At 33.5% G+C, this 17,177-nt stretch overlaps 2 protein-coding genes across 11 annotated transcripts; both read left to right on the top strand.

Annotated features, from left to right (window-relative positions):
- The first annotated feature begins 208 nt into the window (after window positions 1-208).
- On the top strand, window positions 209-6,082 carry LOC105779926 (5'-3' exoribonuclease 3-like). 7 transcript variants are annotated; one of them, XM_052629601.1, is made up of 8 exons: window positions 623-778; window positions 1,683-1,933; window positions 2,023-2,182; window positions 2,511-2,560; window positions 2,654-2,694; window positions 2,907-3,064; window positions 4,030-4,093; window positions 5,823-6,082. In XM_052629601.1, the coding sequence occupies exons 3-7, from the start codon at window positions 2,166-2,168 to the stop codon at window positions 4,067-4,069; spliced, it is 306 nt and encodes a 101-aa protein (XP_052485561.1). In that variant the 5' UTR covers window positions 623-778; window positions 1,683-1,933; window positions 2,023-2,165; the 3' UTR covers window positions 4,070-4,093; window positions 5,823-6,082. The 7 variants fall into 7 exon arrangements, 5 of the variants coding, with proteins under 5 accessions (XP_052485561.1, XP_052485560.1, XP_012459396.2 ...); XM_052629600.1 differs by having other exon boundaries at window positions 1,637-1,933; XR_008195309.1 differs by adding an exon at window positions 209-490 and having other exon boundaries at window positions 620-1,933; window positions 2,023-2,560.
- A 2,778-nt stretch (window positions 6,083-8,860) lies between these two features.
- LOC105779925 (ultraviolet-B receptor UVR8) lies at window positions 8,861-14,147 on the top strand. Of its 4 annotated transcripts, none has more exons than XM_052629596.1 (11): window positions 8,861-9,194; window positions 9,707-9,780; window positions 9,890-9,974; window positions 10,430-10,558; window positions 10,637-10,873; window positions 11,012-11,251; window positions 12,001-12,044; window positions 12,931-13,113; window positions 13,221-13,300; window positions 13,381-13,454; window positions 13,657-13,767. In XM_052629596.1, the coding sequence occupies exons 1-11, from the start codon at window positions 8,987-8,989 to the stop codon at window positions 13,689-13,691; spliced, it is 1,389 nt and encodes a 462-aa protein (XP_052485556.1). In that variant the 5' UTR covers window positions 8,861-8,986; the 3' UTR covers window positions 13,692-13,767. The 4 variants fall into 4 exon arrangements, with proteins under 4 accessions (XP_052485556.1, XP_012459393.1, XP_012459395.1 ...); XM_012603939.2 differs by having other exon boundaries at window positions 8,863-9,194; window positions 13,381-13,424; window positions 13,712-14,147; XM_012603938.2 differs by having other exon boundaries at window positions 8,865-9,194; window positions 13,210-13,300; window positions 13,381-13,424; window positions 13,712-14,147.
- The last annotated feature ends 3,030 nt before the right edge of the window (window positions 14,148-17,177 follow it).

The raw sequence follows: 17,177 nt of genomic DNA, 5'->3' as shown, positions 1-17,177 counted from the left end.
AAGTCAATCATTAGCGGCTTTTATGAAAAAACACTGCAAAAGGTAAGCAATAGCGGCGTTTGGATGAAAAACGCCGCAATTATGTATTGAATTTTTTCAAAACATGCCGTTTCACTACAGAAATTTAATTTATTAGTGGCGTTTTTTCTAAAAACGCTGCAAAATCCATTAATCAATTATAAAGAAAAGGGGGAAAGATGAGGGGGGAAAGAGATTTCAACAAAAATAATTAAAATTAAATTAAAGAAAGAAATCCCTAAAAGCCTAAAGAAAAGGGGGGAAAGATGAGGCCGATGCTGATGGAATTCGTGACGGACCCAGACGACCAAGGTTCAGCCATGGAAGTTGACGATGTTGACACACCGGAGATCTTCGGTGAAGGCGTCATTGCTTCCGACAACAAGCTCGCCTATGCCGATTTCTTCAACAACTTCGAAGATGATTTTGATGACTCCGATATCGACTAAAAAATAAAGAAGAATCGTTTCAAGTACTCATCTATCTTTTTTTTCCTTCTTACTTTCGCTTTTTAGGGTCTAAAATTTCTTAAAACTTTGTTGAATTTAGTTGAATCTGAACTGCACTATGGATAGCTTATATTTTGATTTATCAATCCCAGGAAATTCTGCAGAAGGCATCAGGGGTTATAAAAAAGTCTATGCAAGGAGCTCAGGAAGTAGGGAAGTCTGCGACAATAGATAATGGACTTGGGATGCATACTATGTCAGATAGTACACAAAGGAAAGGAATCGCTGCAGTTCAAGGGTCTCAAACTAAGGTACCAACTTTTAGAACTTCTTTTTTCCTCTTTTAACCGTTGGTATTTAAAAAAAAGTCAAGGATGTTTATATGTTGAGGATGAAATGGTTTTGGAGTTTCACTGATATTCATAAATACAGTTCTTGTAACAATTTCTCGTTTATCTGGTAAACCTTGGTAACTATTTAAGCACATGTTGCATGGTTTTTTTTTTAATCTTGTTTAAGGCATAGCGTTTCTTGGTAGTGATGGCTATATTCATGGCTGACAGTATATATTACATGCTGATGAAGTAATTAGAATCTGTTGAAAGACATAGGTGGAAAGGAATGAATTGTTCATTCATTTTTCTTCATAGACGAGTTTTGCAACGTGGAATGACATATAACTCTAGATTATTTTTCAAGGGAAAAGATGAATGTTGAGTTTATTTATGTCTTCAAGCCCAAAGTTTTTCATAGACCAGTTTCTTCATAGGGTTCAGTGTATTGTTTATTAATTTTTAAGATGAATTCATTGCATAAATCTATCCATTGCAACTTACTTCTATAACTAATAGAATGTATCAAGTTATTTGTGTTCTCTTTTTTATTTCTTTTTCTCTTAAATAAAATTAGGTTGACTATGCCCTCATTTGATCTTCCATAGAGAAATACCAAAACTAGAAAGCAAGATCTGAAGACTTCATTAAACCTATTCGTTGCTACCTTTAGAACTAATGCTATGTATCATGTTAAACCCATAGACTCTGCATTCTGCTGCCCTTGTCTACCATGGATATTTGTTGACAGGTGACCTGTAATGGAACCATGAACTTTCTATAAAGCATTTTCATAATTGCTCGACTTTTCTGTGTCACTTGCAATGCAAACTAAAGGTCTACATTATCATCACTGATGGTAATGACATCTTTCATGAATCAGTATTTGAGAGTGGGAAAGACATCTTTGATGAATCAATATCCTTTATTTTGAGATACATGCTTTGTTTAAGCACATTATATTTGTTAGTTGCATTGAAAGACACACAATGACAATTACATAGGCTGTTGTAGTTTCTTAACTTGTCATCCAGATATGTTTACAACAAATTCAACCAACAGTACAAAGCTACAATTGGAGCTGAATTTATCACCAAAGAATTACAGATTGATGACAAATTGGTAACTTTGCAAGTAAGTGATGAAAAATCAAGGGAAATTCTTACACATTTTTTTAAAACTAAAATCCTCACATTTTACCAAGTGTCTTCTTTTTCTGATAGATATGGGATACAGCGGGACAAGAAAGGTTCCAGAGTCTTGGTTTTGCAATTTATCGAGGGGCAGATTGCTGTGTTATTGTGTTTGATGTGAACATACTCAGATCGTTTGAAACACTAAACAATTGGCGTGAAGAATTTCTGAAATGGGTCACATAATTCTGTACTGTACATCTTATTTCTTCACAAGTAATAAAACAGATCATAACATGTTTGCTGTAATGTCCTAGTTGTAAACTGTAAAGACTCTACATGGTTCTCTTTAACTTAAACAAAAAATTAGTTTGTATTTAGCTTTTATCTGTGATCCAAATTATTCTGGAAAACTTGCGAATGGTCTTGTTTCATTTTTCATGTAAAAAAGGTTGGGTCTTACCTTGTGAGTCAGTAGTCTCTTTCTATTTCATTCTGCATGTGGTATTCATTATGTGTTCAATCCTCTTTCAGTGCTTGTACAAGAGATTTACACTATCATGATTTGTACAATATAGGAAGTTGATGACTGATCCAAATTCACCCATTATTGATTTTTATCCGACCGGTATGCAACTTTGCTAAACAAACATGCATCATATATTTTAGTTCTTAATTTCTTCCATAAGATCCATAAACTTGAACTTGCTCTCTCTATCAGATTTTGAAGTTGACATGAATGGCAAGCGGTATTCTTGGCAGGTAGGATTATCGTTTACTTTCATATGCCTTTTATTGATGAAGAGCAACTTCTTGCTGAGGTTGCAAAAATAGAACACACTTTGACGATATGGCTCTTTGCTGAAGTCATCATTTCATGTGTCCCTTGCACTCTTTCTTCCTTTGGTTTAGAATCTACATTCTCTCGCTGAATTTTGTTTTAGCTACCTCTTAAATGCTACAATCTTATGCAGGATGAAGAAGCACAGAGAAACAGTACAATATGTGACATGCTTTTTGTGGCTGCATCACACCGCCTCCCTGAACAAATCTTTTCTCTTGACAGTCGTTGTAAACAATTGCCAGAAAGGCAGCGAATTGAAGTCAAGGAGGAAGTCAAACCTGATTTGAGGTGGGATATAATTTAGAATTCAGTGTGCCTTGACTATTTTCCATGCTAGAAGAAGTTTTTCTCTAAGGCTCATTGCTTTGAGTTCGTTACAAGATTTCCTTGATTAAGTAAATGTATTATATCTTTTATTACCAAGATTTACTTGATTAAGAAAATGCATTGTATTTTTTTATTACCTTGCAATGTGTATAGTCATAGGCAGGGTTTGTTTCTCATATGTATTATTTATTTTAGTTTTGATTCTAAATTTTATTTTTACTTTAATATTTACGACAACTTGAGTTCTAACTTTTGGATTTTAATTGTGTTATTAATTTATTATTTTAAATTCTAAAACTAAATTCATTAATTTTTATATTTAGTTTTAAAGTTAAAATTTTCATAGAAAATTTAATTTGAATAATATTTTTATTTATTCTTAAAAGTATATTTAAAGTTCAAATTTAAAAAGTAAAACATAATATAATATTTATCATAAAAATAAATATTATTTGATTAAAATAATTTTTTTAAATGTTATGTTTTTAGTGGCGTTTTTGCGAGAAGCGTCGCTAAAGGTTTGTTCTATAGCAGAGTTTGTGGGAAAAGCACCGCTAAAGGTATTGAGCTATAGCGGCGTTTGTGAAAAAAGCGCCGCTAAAGGTCTTGATCTATAGCGGCGTTTGTGGAAAAAATGCCGCTAAAGGTCTTGAGCTATAGCAGTGTTTGTGGGAAAAGCGTCGCTAAAGGTCATGATCTATAGCGGCGTTTATTTCTAAAAACGCCACAAACGTTTGCGGCGTTGACAAAGCGGCATTTTTTGCGGCGCTTTCAAAAATGCCGCAAATACTTTTAGCGGCGCTCTAAAGGCATAAAAAAATGCCGCTAAAAACCTATTTTGGTGTAGTGCCCTGTATGTTACTAGGTTTTGAGTTTTAAAGCTCGAATACCTTTGATTTAACTGGTATGCTGGTTGTCGTGCTTAGCTGCCAATACGAAGGAGGCTCTGGCATTTGGAAAAGCTAAGCTGGTGAGGTCGAAAGATAGCAGGTGAGTTTTTGTACTCTACCTTTAGGTGTTTGCTGGTTGTTGTGCTGTTGGAGTGTTCTATTTGTATGTTCTGCTTTGACTTCAGTTTAAGTTCTATGGTTGTATATGATTAGGGTGAATGAGAAAGTTGTGCATGCATAAAGCTGTGAAAATACATGAATGGTTGTAAGTATGATCTTTGATCTACATGATAGAACTGTGTATTAATGAACTAGTATGTGGCGTACTCCATAATATAGTATGAATAAGTAGTAGTGGTTTTAATGATGTGCGTGTTATGCATTACTACTAAATGTGGTCTTCAGAGGAAGCTATTTGGTGGGTTAGTTGAATATAGGAAAATTGGCGTAATGGAGGAATGGGGGGATTGAAAGGGGATTTGAGAAGGTTGGGCTGGAAAGTGATCTACTGGCTCTATAGAGTGACATCATGGAAATGATCTACTAGCTCTATAGAGCAGTATCATGTAAATGGTTTATTGACTCCTCGGAGTCGAAAGTCCATGGCTAGCCATGCCATGATCCAATGGTGGATAGATACACCTTATGACAAAATAAAGTCTACTAGGATAATAAATAGGGAAGCCCGTCAGAGCATATATGTGGAAACCATTATATAATTCGCGTGACGAAAAGCCAATTACAACAGTATGTCATATTGGAACACTGACAAGCGTGCTGATAAGACGTCCAGCCAAGATGCCAAGGCAAGAGGAATATGTGAGAGTGCCTTGTATTTGGATATGCGAGGGAAAAAGAGAGTACTTTTTTTAGAGTATTTGTAAATAAGTGTTTACTATTAAGAGTCCACTAGAGGTAACAAACAAGCCAACACTGGCTATGAGAAAGGGAGACGATTTTTCAGATTTACATTCTAAGTATTTATTGGAAAAGAGGTTGCCAGAAAAGTGGAATGTCCTCCAATGACTATTTTGGGTGGAATGCCCGACAGGGATTAACAAAGGAAGAGGATGTCCGTTGGGACTAGTTAGCGTCGAAAAGTCCACTAAGGACTATCTTATAAATAAGAAGTCTGCCTTACATGATCTAACGAAGAGATAGCCTGTTAGGGACTATCGGTGGTTGGGAAGTCCATTAGGACTACTTGATTAAGGAAATGTCTATTCGGACTATCCTATAAGTACAATTTCACAAGAAAAATGTAGTGTTTGATTATTCACCAAATCTTATATTCGAAGGCCACATATGAGGATGTAGGCAAACGGGTTTTCCTCTGGAAGGGTATTTGTGCAAGCTAAGTTATAAGAAGATAATGTCGGAATAATACAGTAAGTTGGTATTGGGTTCAATGTGGAATGCAGGATTAGGGGAAGAATCTGACATAGTGGAAAGATATCTACAAGTCCGCCAAAGGTAGTCGACAATCCATATATCTATTTGTATGGTTATCTTTTTATGAGTTAATCCAGCAAGGGAAAGTGAAAATCTGAGATAAAGCTAGACAAAGTCAAGTCCCAAAAAGGGGCACCAAAAAGAGTATAATTGTGTCCAAATCCACCCCAATATGTCTGCCAATGGTTCGTTTAAGAGGAATGTATGGGCGTTGTATGTGCCCGCCAAATTGAGGAATCCCTTATGAAAGTTAGGAAGTTCAATTATATACATTATTCTTTTTTATTACTCGATACTTTAAAAGTCACTTACCAATATTGTTGTATAGATTCTCACTAGGTTCAGTTGAACTTACGAGTGTTTTATTTTGATTACAGAACTAATGAGTGACTTGAGGATTTGTGGAAGGACCAAGCCAGACACCGGCAAGTCCACGCGAAAGGCATTGTGCTGTATCATGCATATGGATGGAAACTCTTAGAGGCTATGGCTCGAGGTTCAATAAGTGTAATTTTATCAAAATTTTAGGCTCCAAGTTACTATATACACATAGGCACGCTCCGTTAGGCAAAATGATTATAAGAACCTTAGTACTTGTTTAATAGAGAATTTTATTTGAAGTTTAAATTTTGAATCATGTTGTCATCTAAAAGATTGGAATAAAGTTGTATGGTAAATGCGGATTAAAAATCTGGCGTAGTTTAAATAATGCGGTTTAATTGTGAAATTTGGTACTCGAACCCAACGATCGGGTCGGGTAATGGATGTTACATTACAAAAGCTCAAGCAAAAATAAAAAAAACTGAAGCTTCATAAAAAATAGTCAAGGCTTTACAAGAATGACCAAAGCTTAATAAAGGACCAACACTTCAATCATCATGGAGAGTAGGCTTGAAACAACCAAATTTTAGGTAAAAGTACGATAATCTAAACGATTGATCTTTCATAAGAACACCTAAGTAAGAGACCACTTTGAAGAAAATAAATTAAAAAACCGAAAAAGGCCAAAGGTGAGCCAAATGAACCAATACCCAATGAGGGATCAACCATAAGGAAAGCCATCCTTATGCGATGGATTTATGAAGAGCATCTCAAGGTTAAACAACAATTGTCCTTAATGAAAGAGGCATATAAAGAACTTGGGTTGCTGAATACGAACAAGATGAGGCATAGACTTACTAGTGGTGGTAGATTCACAACGCTGAATAAAAGAGAGGGATGGAGGAAGAAAGTAAGCCTCCACCAAACTCTAGACAGTTTTACTCATTACGAGAATAGTGAAGGCCTCTAACAAGGGAAGAGAAATTGGATAAGGGTGATGGCCACTGCTTACAAAGCGAACACACACATGTGCATGTGCATGCGCACACACACACACACACACACACACTCTAGCAGTTGTAGTTTAGAGAGGAATGAGAGAAAAAAATGTTTCATTTATTCCAAGTATAATGTTTTATCATCGATGCTATAAGAATACTCTATATAATCAACCAAGTTTGGGTGTGTAATGGAAAAGGACTTTCGCTAAAATGAAGTCTTGGTTGACATCAAGTTTTGAGTTCGATTTATGGATACTCATATCTCTCCTCTTATAAGAAACAAAAAGAAAAAATGTTATATATATCACCCTTATAATAATTTTTAAACTTAATTTGTTCCTGATTAACTAATGATTATTTCATAATAATATTGTTATAACACTAAGGTTACATAAGATGCTGAATAGTACGATAGAGGTAGTTTACTTTGTGCGGGGTGAGGAGAGTCGCTAAATCGACGGTTTGAAAAGGTTAAAGTAGTATTTAAATAGAATTTTGGCATTACCTTTTTACTTGTTATGTTCTTCTTGGAAGAGGGCCAAGAGTGGATCCTTGTCTCGTGATACTTTCATATAGAATTCAATCTTTGACCTATTTTAAAATATGGGTTAGATATGACCTCTTCGAGGGCTAGTGAGCCTAAGAAGTATAAATTCTTAAATGAAATTGAATTTGATATGATGACTATCCTAAATGGCATTGTAGAGATGCCTCTTCCATATTTATAGTTGTCATGGCATGAAGATCTATGATGGCGTGAGGTGCTTAATTCTTGAAAAGTATTCTAAGGGTATTGCAAATATAAACTTTGGATGCGTTTGTTTTATTAAAAACGATTTCCGGAAAATGATTTTTGGAAAAGTTGATATTTTCTAGTATTTGGATGATTTTGTATAAAATATTTTCTATTGTTTGACAATTTTTTGAAATCATTTTTAAAAGTTGTTCTTAGTGAAACAACACACTATAAATATTTGTTAAAAAATATTATAGTAACATTTCCTTTTGACAATTGAAATTTATTTCTTAATAAGATAATATTTTATAATAATTGAGATAATACATAAACTTAATAAAAAACAATGTCTAATTGAAACTTAATTGAAATTACATATATTAAATATACGCGAGTGGATAGTGACACATTAAAATTGGAAGTGATAAATGAACTGAAGCATGATTTAAACAAATCATATTTATATAACTTCATATTTTATACTATAAAACATTTATTATTAAATATTTATAAATTGTAATATATATTTATTATTAAAATAAAATTACAATATTAAATAATTTATTATATTATTAAATATAAATAATTAAACATTATAATATTTGATATTATTTAAATTTTAGAAATTAAAATAAAAATAGTATTAATATAATAATATTATACTTGATTCAAATTAATTTTTACATAAAACTAAAATTACTCATAAATGAGTTTTTTTCAAAATGATTTACAATTTTCAAAAGAATAAGTTAATTTATAGGAAAATAAAATTTATTTTTATTGATCCGTCGACAAAATTATTTATCATGAAACAAATACAAATAAATGTAGGAATACATTTTCCGTTAAATAAACACATATTTATCTAATATTAATAAATTTTTTAAATTAAATTTTAACTCGATTGATATTGATATTATTCTCAGTGATATAAGGCCGGATGGATTAAAACATCTTTATACCTTTATTTGAAGATTAAAAAAATTCTAAAAATTTACTTCATATCAAGAATTTGTTAACAAGAAACCAAACCGCTGACGTGTCAGGAGACTTTCAGAATCCCTCGTTATTGAAACGTGGCTTGTAATAATCATTGGGCTTCATAATTAATTGACATCTGTAAAAATCTGAAAGTAACACGTCATAACCACGCCATCTCTGCCAACTTCACAAAGAGGAATAGAGAAAAAAAAAAGGTCAAGTGACCTTCCAGAAACTTCCGTTAACTTCTGGCTAGAAATCAACGGGACATCTAGCGGCTCATGTGTTACCACGTGTTATTAATCCCACGTGAACATCCTACGTGGCACATCCCTTTCCCTCTAAATTGATACGCCCTCGCCCCAAAGTTAGGGCTCCCTTAAACGACACTCCCGAAAGGCCGAAATGAATTAAATAAAAAAAAATAATTTCCAACAATAATAGTAGTTTTATTTATTTTTATTTTTTGGGCTTTCCTTTCTTTTCCTTCTCTGTTATTGAAATGAACGGAGAAGGAAAAAAAAGCGATGAACTGAAAATGGAGGTAGTTAATAGAGAGCGTGTAGTTTTCATGTGGGGATATTTACCTGGAGCGTTACCGCAACGAGCTCCGCTTGTATCGCCGGTTCTTGTGCGGATTCCGGATTCCATTGACCATTCTTGGACCGACGTATGCGGTGGCGGTTGTGGATTCGCCATGGCCATTTCTGGTTGTTTTTCCTATCTCTCTCTTTCTCGTTGGCTTTCCTCCCCTTCTTTCCCTGATTTTAAATTTTATATCGTATAAATATATTTTAAATTTTCGGTAATGTAATTGCGGCTTTTGGGCTGGTTGTTAGATTTTGTACATTTTGATCTGTCTGGTTGGCAAGAAAATGTAAAAGGACTGGGCGTTATAATTCGATTTTTTCGTTGTTTTCATTTTTGTTTTGCCATGAAGTCAACTCACTTGACTCAAATTAGTTATGTTGAGTTCCTTCCTGCTCTTTTTATTTACTGGTTTTGAACTTCTTTGTTCTCTATAGTTTAAAAAGATTTCAACTTGTTAATAAATTGTTAATAGCTGATTAGAGCTGTGAACTGAGTTTCAATTTAATATATTTAGTTTTAAAAAACTTTCATTTTTCTTATTTTTGGCATATAAGATAAATTTTTTATGCAATAACTTCTGTGAAGCTAACATTATATTCTACTAATGGTGCTTTTTTCCTTAAAATTTTAGATTCAGGGAAGCTTATCACTTGGGGTTCAACTGATGATTCAGGTCAAAGCTACGTTACATCAGGGAAGCATGGGGTAATATAAAGCTTTTTCCATCTATATTTCTCCTTTCTTTTTGTTGGGTTTTATTTTTGTTTATCAAATTAAATTTATATATTTCTTTTCTGTAATTTGCTTGTTTCAGGAAATTCCAGAGCCATTTCCACTTCCAACCGAAGCTTCTCTAGTAAAAGCAGCCGCTGGCTGGGCACACTGTGTTGCAGTTACAGGTAAACACTAAGACTTCCTTGGTCCTTACACTTCTATTCACTTGTTTCACTAATGGGTGGTTTGGCCGTTGCTTTTATCACTTGGTATTTAATTGAGAAAGAAAAAGCCAAAAATGCGTTTGGATACGAAATAGGGTTTTTGTTTCCAACATAAAGCATAATTTTGTATGTTAGTTGTTTTGATTATCTGTTTAATCGCATCTGACTTGTTTGTTAGGACTTTAATTAGTTCAACAAAAAACAACTAACTGTATCTGAAGTAAATTTATTCACAGAAGATTGAGAAGTTTATATGTGGGGGTGGAAAGAGTTGGATATGAAAGCGAATATAAAGCATAATTTTATATGTTTGTTTAATCAAAGCTGACTTGTTTTTATAACTTTAACTAGTAGAACAAACAGCTAATTGGAACCTAAGTTTTTTTGATAAGTCAATTTTACTTTGTTGTTCACAGAAAATGGCGAAGTTTATACATGGGGGTGGAAAGAGTGTATTCCCTCAGGGAAGGTATTTGGTGATCCATCCACTGGGACTAGTTTAGAGAAGGATGTATTTGAAAGACAGAACTCTTTGACAGAGCAAGGTAAATATCATTTGGGTTAAGATTACATACTGGTTCTGTTTACTTGTTGGTATTGTACTCATTTCACAAATTTTGAAGTGAGCCCTCACTCTCAAAGCTCAAGATCAAGTGGCGAAACATTTTCTGCCACCAATACTAAAGGAGTTGGAGAGGAAAGTACAAAAAGAAGAAGAATATCATCAACAAAACAGTCTGCTGAAAGCTCATCATCTGGTGATGAAACTGTGTCGGCATTGCCATGTCTCGTAGCTCTAAATCCGGGAGTCAGGATTGTGACTGTAGCTGCCGGTGGGCGCCACACTCTAGCATTGTCAGGTACTTTGTCTCTCTCCTTGACTAATGAGTGAAATGAGTCAGAACCTGTATATTTTCTGCAGTAAGGTAGTTGTGCATAGATTCGTAGACAATGTGACATTTCAATCTGTAAATGCTTTCTTATTGTTGAAATTTCAGATATCGGGCAGGTCTGGGGTTGGGGCTATGGTGGTGAGGGACAACTTGGTTTGGGTTCTAGGATAAGAATGGTATCCTCGCCCCATCCTGTCCCTTGCATTGAGCTATCTTCTTTTGGGAAAGATAGTGTTGCTGCATGTTCTCGAGGTAGCTTGTGTTCAGAAGGGCAGGGTTTTAGAGTTCCTGGAAATTATGTAAAGGGGATAGCCTGTGGAGGACGACACAGTGCGGTAATCACAGGTGTGCCTTAGATCATTCACTTGTTGAACTGGTTAAATTGCCTTGTAAAGAAAAATCAATTAGAGAAAACTAATAGAAGTGGTTATACTTGCTGGAGATGAAGTTGTGAAATCTTAATACAGATGTCTAGAAGTTCAAGGGAGAAGTTAATGAAAATTGAACTTTTTTCATTAAATGAAGAAAGGTGTAAACACAAGCAAATATGAAATTAGTGTTGTAAAGAAAATTTTCTTATTTTTGGTAAAAGGAATAGCTTGAGACTTGGTTGGGATGGAAATGGAAAATTCATGAAATACTTTTTATGAACTAATATGAAAAAAGTATTTTTTTTTTTATGATTAACAAATAGAAAGAGTTTTACATGAGAGATTCACTTTCTTGATAAAAAATCCAATCAGTTTCTCCCTAATCCAACCTTCATTTGACTTTGTTAAAGAGATACTGCCGTCCTAGAATAGAGAAAGACGAAATAAGACATGTTTAAAGGCTAATTAATTACTCTGGAACAAAACATCCCTTCAAGACTCTTAGGATGCTCAGTGACTAGTTAGATTATTCCAACCTTAAAGATCTCCATGGAGTTAGGAAGTTGTAATAAACCTCAGGATGACCAGTGATTGATTTGAATGTCGTGTGGCATGAGAATCTTTGTTTATCTGGTGTCTGGTTTGCTTGTATATTCTAGTTTTTTTATAAAATTAAAAATATATTGATACTATTACCGCATTAACCAATTTGTCCATTAACAGATGCTGGAGCAGTACTTACTTTCGGTTGGGGACTCTATGGACAGGTTAGTTCTCATGGTCATAATATAGAACTTCACATTGAATATTCTGCTGGCCAACTTTTTTTCTTGTTAAAGAAGAGATACATTGTTTTTGTATCTTATTCGAGTGATCACTCATCACAGAATACATGCCCAAAAACCATTTCATGGTTTTGTATAATTTCGAAAGGAATAAAAAGCTGACAAGTGAGATTGCATTCCAAAATTCCAAAAGGAATGGAGACTTAGTATTAATGTTATAAGCACTGGCCTTTTTCTCTTCGAGATCCTATTCATGTCATGGTTTAGGTATAAGTTGCACCATCCAGTAACAAATTATTCACATCTTTCTGTTCTTGATCAATGTACTTTTTTTAAGGTGCTTTATTAGCTTATGAATAATCCCCTTGTTCCACTCTAGTTCTCCTGTGGTTGTTGAAGGCCTACTCAGTTTCCATTCAGGCCTGGTTCGTAAAGTGCTATCCACCATTTGATTTTAGATATGGACGTGGTACATTCATGTTTCTCCATTTGTTCCGTTGGTTAAATGCATGGTCCTTATATTATACATTCAAATGCTTGAGGGTGATCCTCTGGTTATGGCCTTAAATCGTTTTAAAGTTACAAGTGTGTATGCTGGAAATATATATTTCACTCTTCCAATGGCGTGTTCAATGATTGGAATTTCTCAAATTAACTGTTCTTCAGGATCAATATGTAGGTAAAGTAGAAATTGGTGGAGAAAAAGGCCCAGTAAAGTTGAAGATGAGGTTCAATCTAATAAGGGATATTCTTCTCGATTCCTTTTCTAATATTTCTCTCCTCTATTTTATTGTGATATATGCTTGTTCTATCTTCTAATACATTGTGATATGGAGTTAAATTGTTTCGATTTTCTTGTTTTCTCAAGTGTGGGCAAGGAAGTACAGATGATGAATTAAGCCCGACGAGTGTATCTTCCTTACTGGGCATCAAGATAGTGTCTGTTGCGGCAGGACTGTGGCACACAGTTTGCATATCAGCTGATGGTGATGTGTATGCGTTTGGGGGGAATCAGTTTGGGCAATTGGGAACTGGTGGTGATCAAGCAGAGGTTAACACCGTATTTCCATTCCTAGATTCTTACATACAGCTAACTCCCCCACTTTTAGCACTACATAAATTATTCAAATCTGTATTTCAAAATCAGACTCTCCCCAGGCTCTTGGAAGATCCAAGTTTGGAGAATTCGCATGTAAAAGTTGCATCGTGCGGAGCTCGTCACAGTGCCATAATTACAGGTATGATGGTGAGAACTTTTCAAAATCTTCATCGTTTATTTTGTGCCCGTCAATTGACTATATGCTTCTTTTGCTTGAAGAGGATGGGAAAATATTCTGCTGGGGATGGAACAAGTATGGCCAGGTATCATCCTCACGCTGATCAGTGATCAAGGTAGTCGGTAGCCTGGACATCATAACACTGGAATACCCAAAATCAATATGTTCCATTTTTTTCGAAGTTTCTCAATGTATTTGGAGGGCCGTGTTCTCATACCCATGTTTAAATGGGTCATGTTGGACACCGTGCTTGAAGAAAAATGAAAGTTGGATTTACTTGTGCATCTTCTGTTTTGTTCCAATGTTGTGATGTCCAGGTGCCATTCTGTTACTCGTAAAACAAAAACCCTAAGTTCTTTGTTTCTGAAACAGCTCGGCTTGGGTGATGTGATTGATCGCAGTACTCCCTCTCAAGTTACTATTGAGGGTTGTCGCCCAAAAAACATTGTGTGCGGCTGGTGGCATACCCTGCTTCTGGCTGAGTCAGCCAGCTGAGTACCTTGACACATACCTCAGAACAGTTTTGTCAGGTTAGCAGTGTTTCTAAGTTGATGTACCATTTAAGTTATATGTATATGTACATAATCTAGCTCGTATAGATATACATATACATATATCCATGCTCTGATTCTTTCATGGCTGAGGTTCACCATGATTAGGTTGACTGAAGATGTTTTCTTTTTTTGGGGGGTCTGAATCAAGATGTTATACATAACTAGATTCGTTGTATATATTTGTAGATCTCAATAGTAATTTTTTACTATATGGAATTAAGATGCCTGGAAAAGCATAGATTTGGGTTGTAAAATTGTATTATGGATTGTTTCAGGAGATTCTCAAATTATTGCTGTTTGACTTAAAAAAATTATACTCAATTTGGTAATTATTGAGACGTGTTCGAGTCATCGATCTAATCGAATTCAAACTGGTTATTATAACATTCAATTACCCGATCCCCAATCCGATCATTAAATTTGAATAACAGGATATTACCTTTATTGATGGAGTAACTCTTGTTAAATGATTCAAACTTATATTCAAATTATATAACTATGAATTCACATACATTGCAAACGCAATAAATTGAACCTATATGGGCTTAGTTGTGACATTTCAAATTAAAATTGGTATCATTATTTAATTGGCTTGTATTGATATTTTATTTGTTTTACAAAAACAAGGGATTATAATATTCATTTTTGGTATCTATAATGATTTAAAATTATCGATACTGTTTTAACATTCTATCAAAATGGAAATCTTAAAACAAAACATTTTAACGATATTATCTTTGAAAGTATTGTTTCTTAATTAATTGGTATCGATATTTTTTTAAATATCGATATCAATTTGAATATTTAATGTCAAAATATCGATACTTCTTACCAAAATTGATTAATACTATTTTTGTAATGCTTATTTCATGCCCAAATCACTTAACATTCAATTAGTACCCTTAAACATCATTATAGACTTATAGAACATCAACTAAAAGCATACCAATTCACATCCCAATCACATAATTACAAGTTCACAATCAACCAAAATTACAACCTACCTAAGTGGTCAATTTTGAAGTATGTTTCCCTAAATTTAAGCATGCATATTCCAGATCAAATTAATACATTCTAAGTACATACCCATTTCATCCACAAATGACTATTTCATGGCTATTATGTCCGATACCATTCTTTCCAATTCATGCTCATCATTAGCAAGTTATTTACTCACTCTTTTCACATTCATTCTTAACAGGAGTCCACTAATCTCATCATTACTTACCTACTTAATATATATCAACTCACACACATTTTATCTTATCAAACACATAATTTCAACTATTACCAAGATTTTCTTATCATATCATATATACTTCTATAATTCACATTAATCTATTCATTCGTCATTTAACTTATCACTTAAGGCATATCTAATTAACAAATTGGCACACTTAGGTACATGTCCTACACTTAAACAAAAGAGATTCGCCGAAGTTAATGAGTTTGAGATTTTTGACGGATGTTGAAAGTTAAAGCTTGCTAGAACAAATCACCTAATCTACGTACAAAAAACAAAATAATACGCTAAGTATAAACTCAATGATATTTTTATAATTTGATTATTAAAGCATAATATAATTCATACAAAAACATAAATGTAAGATCATAAGGTTATATGCTACTCAAGAAATCATTGTATCATTTCATCAAATCTATTACAACTTCTATGCTTTCCATGTCATAATGGCTATATCAACAATATTTCATCACATTTCTAATTCAATTCCGATTTTCAATATCTATGAACATTATCAATATCTATACCAATTCATTTTATAGTTTGCTAATTCAATTTACGCTTTTAACCCCCTAGTAACTTGATTCGGACTCAGACGGATATACGGATCCAACCAATCACACCAATTTTGCACTCAGTGCCTATAAGATAAATCTCAAATAATAAGTTACGCCTAGTGCTGATCGATATAACTGTGCCCAGCACTGGTCAATAAAATCGAAAAATGGGTGTGCCCAACACTCCCCTACACGTAGTAGTATAGCCCTGAACTTTTCCTATCCTATGGCATGCCAATTATACTCGACCCTACCCGAATAGTTAATAAGGTAACCATTTCTCATTTTCACATATATATATACACCAATATCTCAATTAAAATTATAATTTCATCATTGAATCATCAACCCACACATATGGTAGAATAATTCATCACAATATAGGCCCAATTTCTCATTTATATCAAAATACAATATTTTCACATATATTCAATTTAGTCTCCAACGATATCAATCAAATCAATTCAATTCATTTTTGTCAATACAACTCACCTTATGATCTTACCATGCAACTAATTCATAATGCAGCAAAACCAAGGTAGTTCAGATTATAGAAACACAAACCGTAAACTTCGAGCTATTCATCGACAACTTTGCCTTTTCTTTTTCTTTTTTAGGAATCTGAGTCGACGCTAGCTACGATTAACACAAATATACCAAACCATCAATATACAAACAATTTCACATCCAATTGCAAATTTATGCAAATTTTGCATATTATTCAATTTAGTCCCTAAAATCGAGACTAATATAACTTTCAATTTAAACCCCAAAATTTTAAGCCATTTCACTAGAGTCCTTTAGGACCTCCTATATTCACATTTCTACCACAATTTCAAAATTTGTGCATTTTAATCCCTAAATAACAAAACTATCAATTGACTTTACAATTTAGTCATTTTCACTTCTACACTTAAAATCTAACAATTTTGTACCTAACACTTCAAGAATCTAACAATGTCATCTTCCACAAACTTTAATAGTTTCAAAAATTAAGACATGGGTGATTAAGCTCCCAAGAATCCAAAAACATAAAAATTACAAAAAGAGAACTAAATTGAACTAACTAATTATTGAATATAAACTTCAAAACCCTAGAAATGGTGTGGCGCGTTTTCTCTTCTTCACATTCGTTTCTTTTGCATGAAGAAGATGGAGTATTCTCTTTCCATCCACCATTTATTTTTTCTATCACATGTTTTTATCTTATTACCTAATTAAATTACAAATTTTATAACATATAAACATACATATTATCTCACATACTGTCCACTACCAAAATTATAGTGAGTATAGTGGTTTAATTACCTTATAAGCCCCTTGTCCAATTCCTAATTAAAGATTCTTATAAAATTGAACTTTTTTCACTTTTACAAATTAGTTCCGTACCTTAATTAAACACTAATACAATAAAATTATTTAACCAAAATTCAATTCATCTATAAAATAACTTCGTAAATATTTTTATTAAATATTTATGATCT

Source organism: Gossypium raimondii, chromosome 4 (genome assembly GCF_025698545.1).
Source record: "Gossypium raimondii isolate GPD5lz chromosome 4, ASM2569854v1, whole genome shotgun sequence".
Classification (NCBI taxonomy): Eukaryota; Viridiplantae; Streptophyta; class Magnoliopsida; order Malvales; family Malvaceae; genus Gossypium; species Gossypium raimondii.
This window is presented reverse-complemented; position numbering and strand designations above follow the sequence as displayed.

Excerpts from the sequence above, each read along its gene's own strand:
- LOC105779926 (XM_052629597.1), top strand. The coding sequence starts at position 702 with ATGGACTTGGGATGCATACTATGTCAGATAGTACACAAAGGAAAGGAA. Across the intron at positions 2,561-2,653 it reads TATTGATTTTTATCCGACCG|ATTTTGAAGTTGACATGAAT; the intron begins GTATGCAACTTT and ends TCTCTCTATCAG. Across the intron at positions 2,695-2,906 it reads GCAAGCGGTATTCTTGGCAG|GATGAAGAAGCACAGAGAAA; the intron begins GTAGGATTATCG and ends AATCTTATGCAG.
- LOC105779925 (XM_012603938.2), top strand. The coding sequence starts at position 8,987 with ATGAACGGAGAAGGAAAAAAAAGCGATGAACTGAAAATGGAGGTAGTT. Across the intron at positions 9,781-9,889 it reads TTACATCAGGGAAGCATGGG|GAAATTCCAGAGCCATTTCC; the intron begins GTAATATAAAGC and ends TGCTTGTTTCAG. Across the intron at positions 13,114-13,209 it reads CTGGTGGTGATCAAGCAGAG|ACTCTCCCCAGGCTCTTGGA; the intron begins GTTAACACCGTA and ends TTTCAAAATCAG.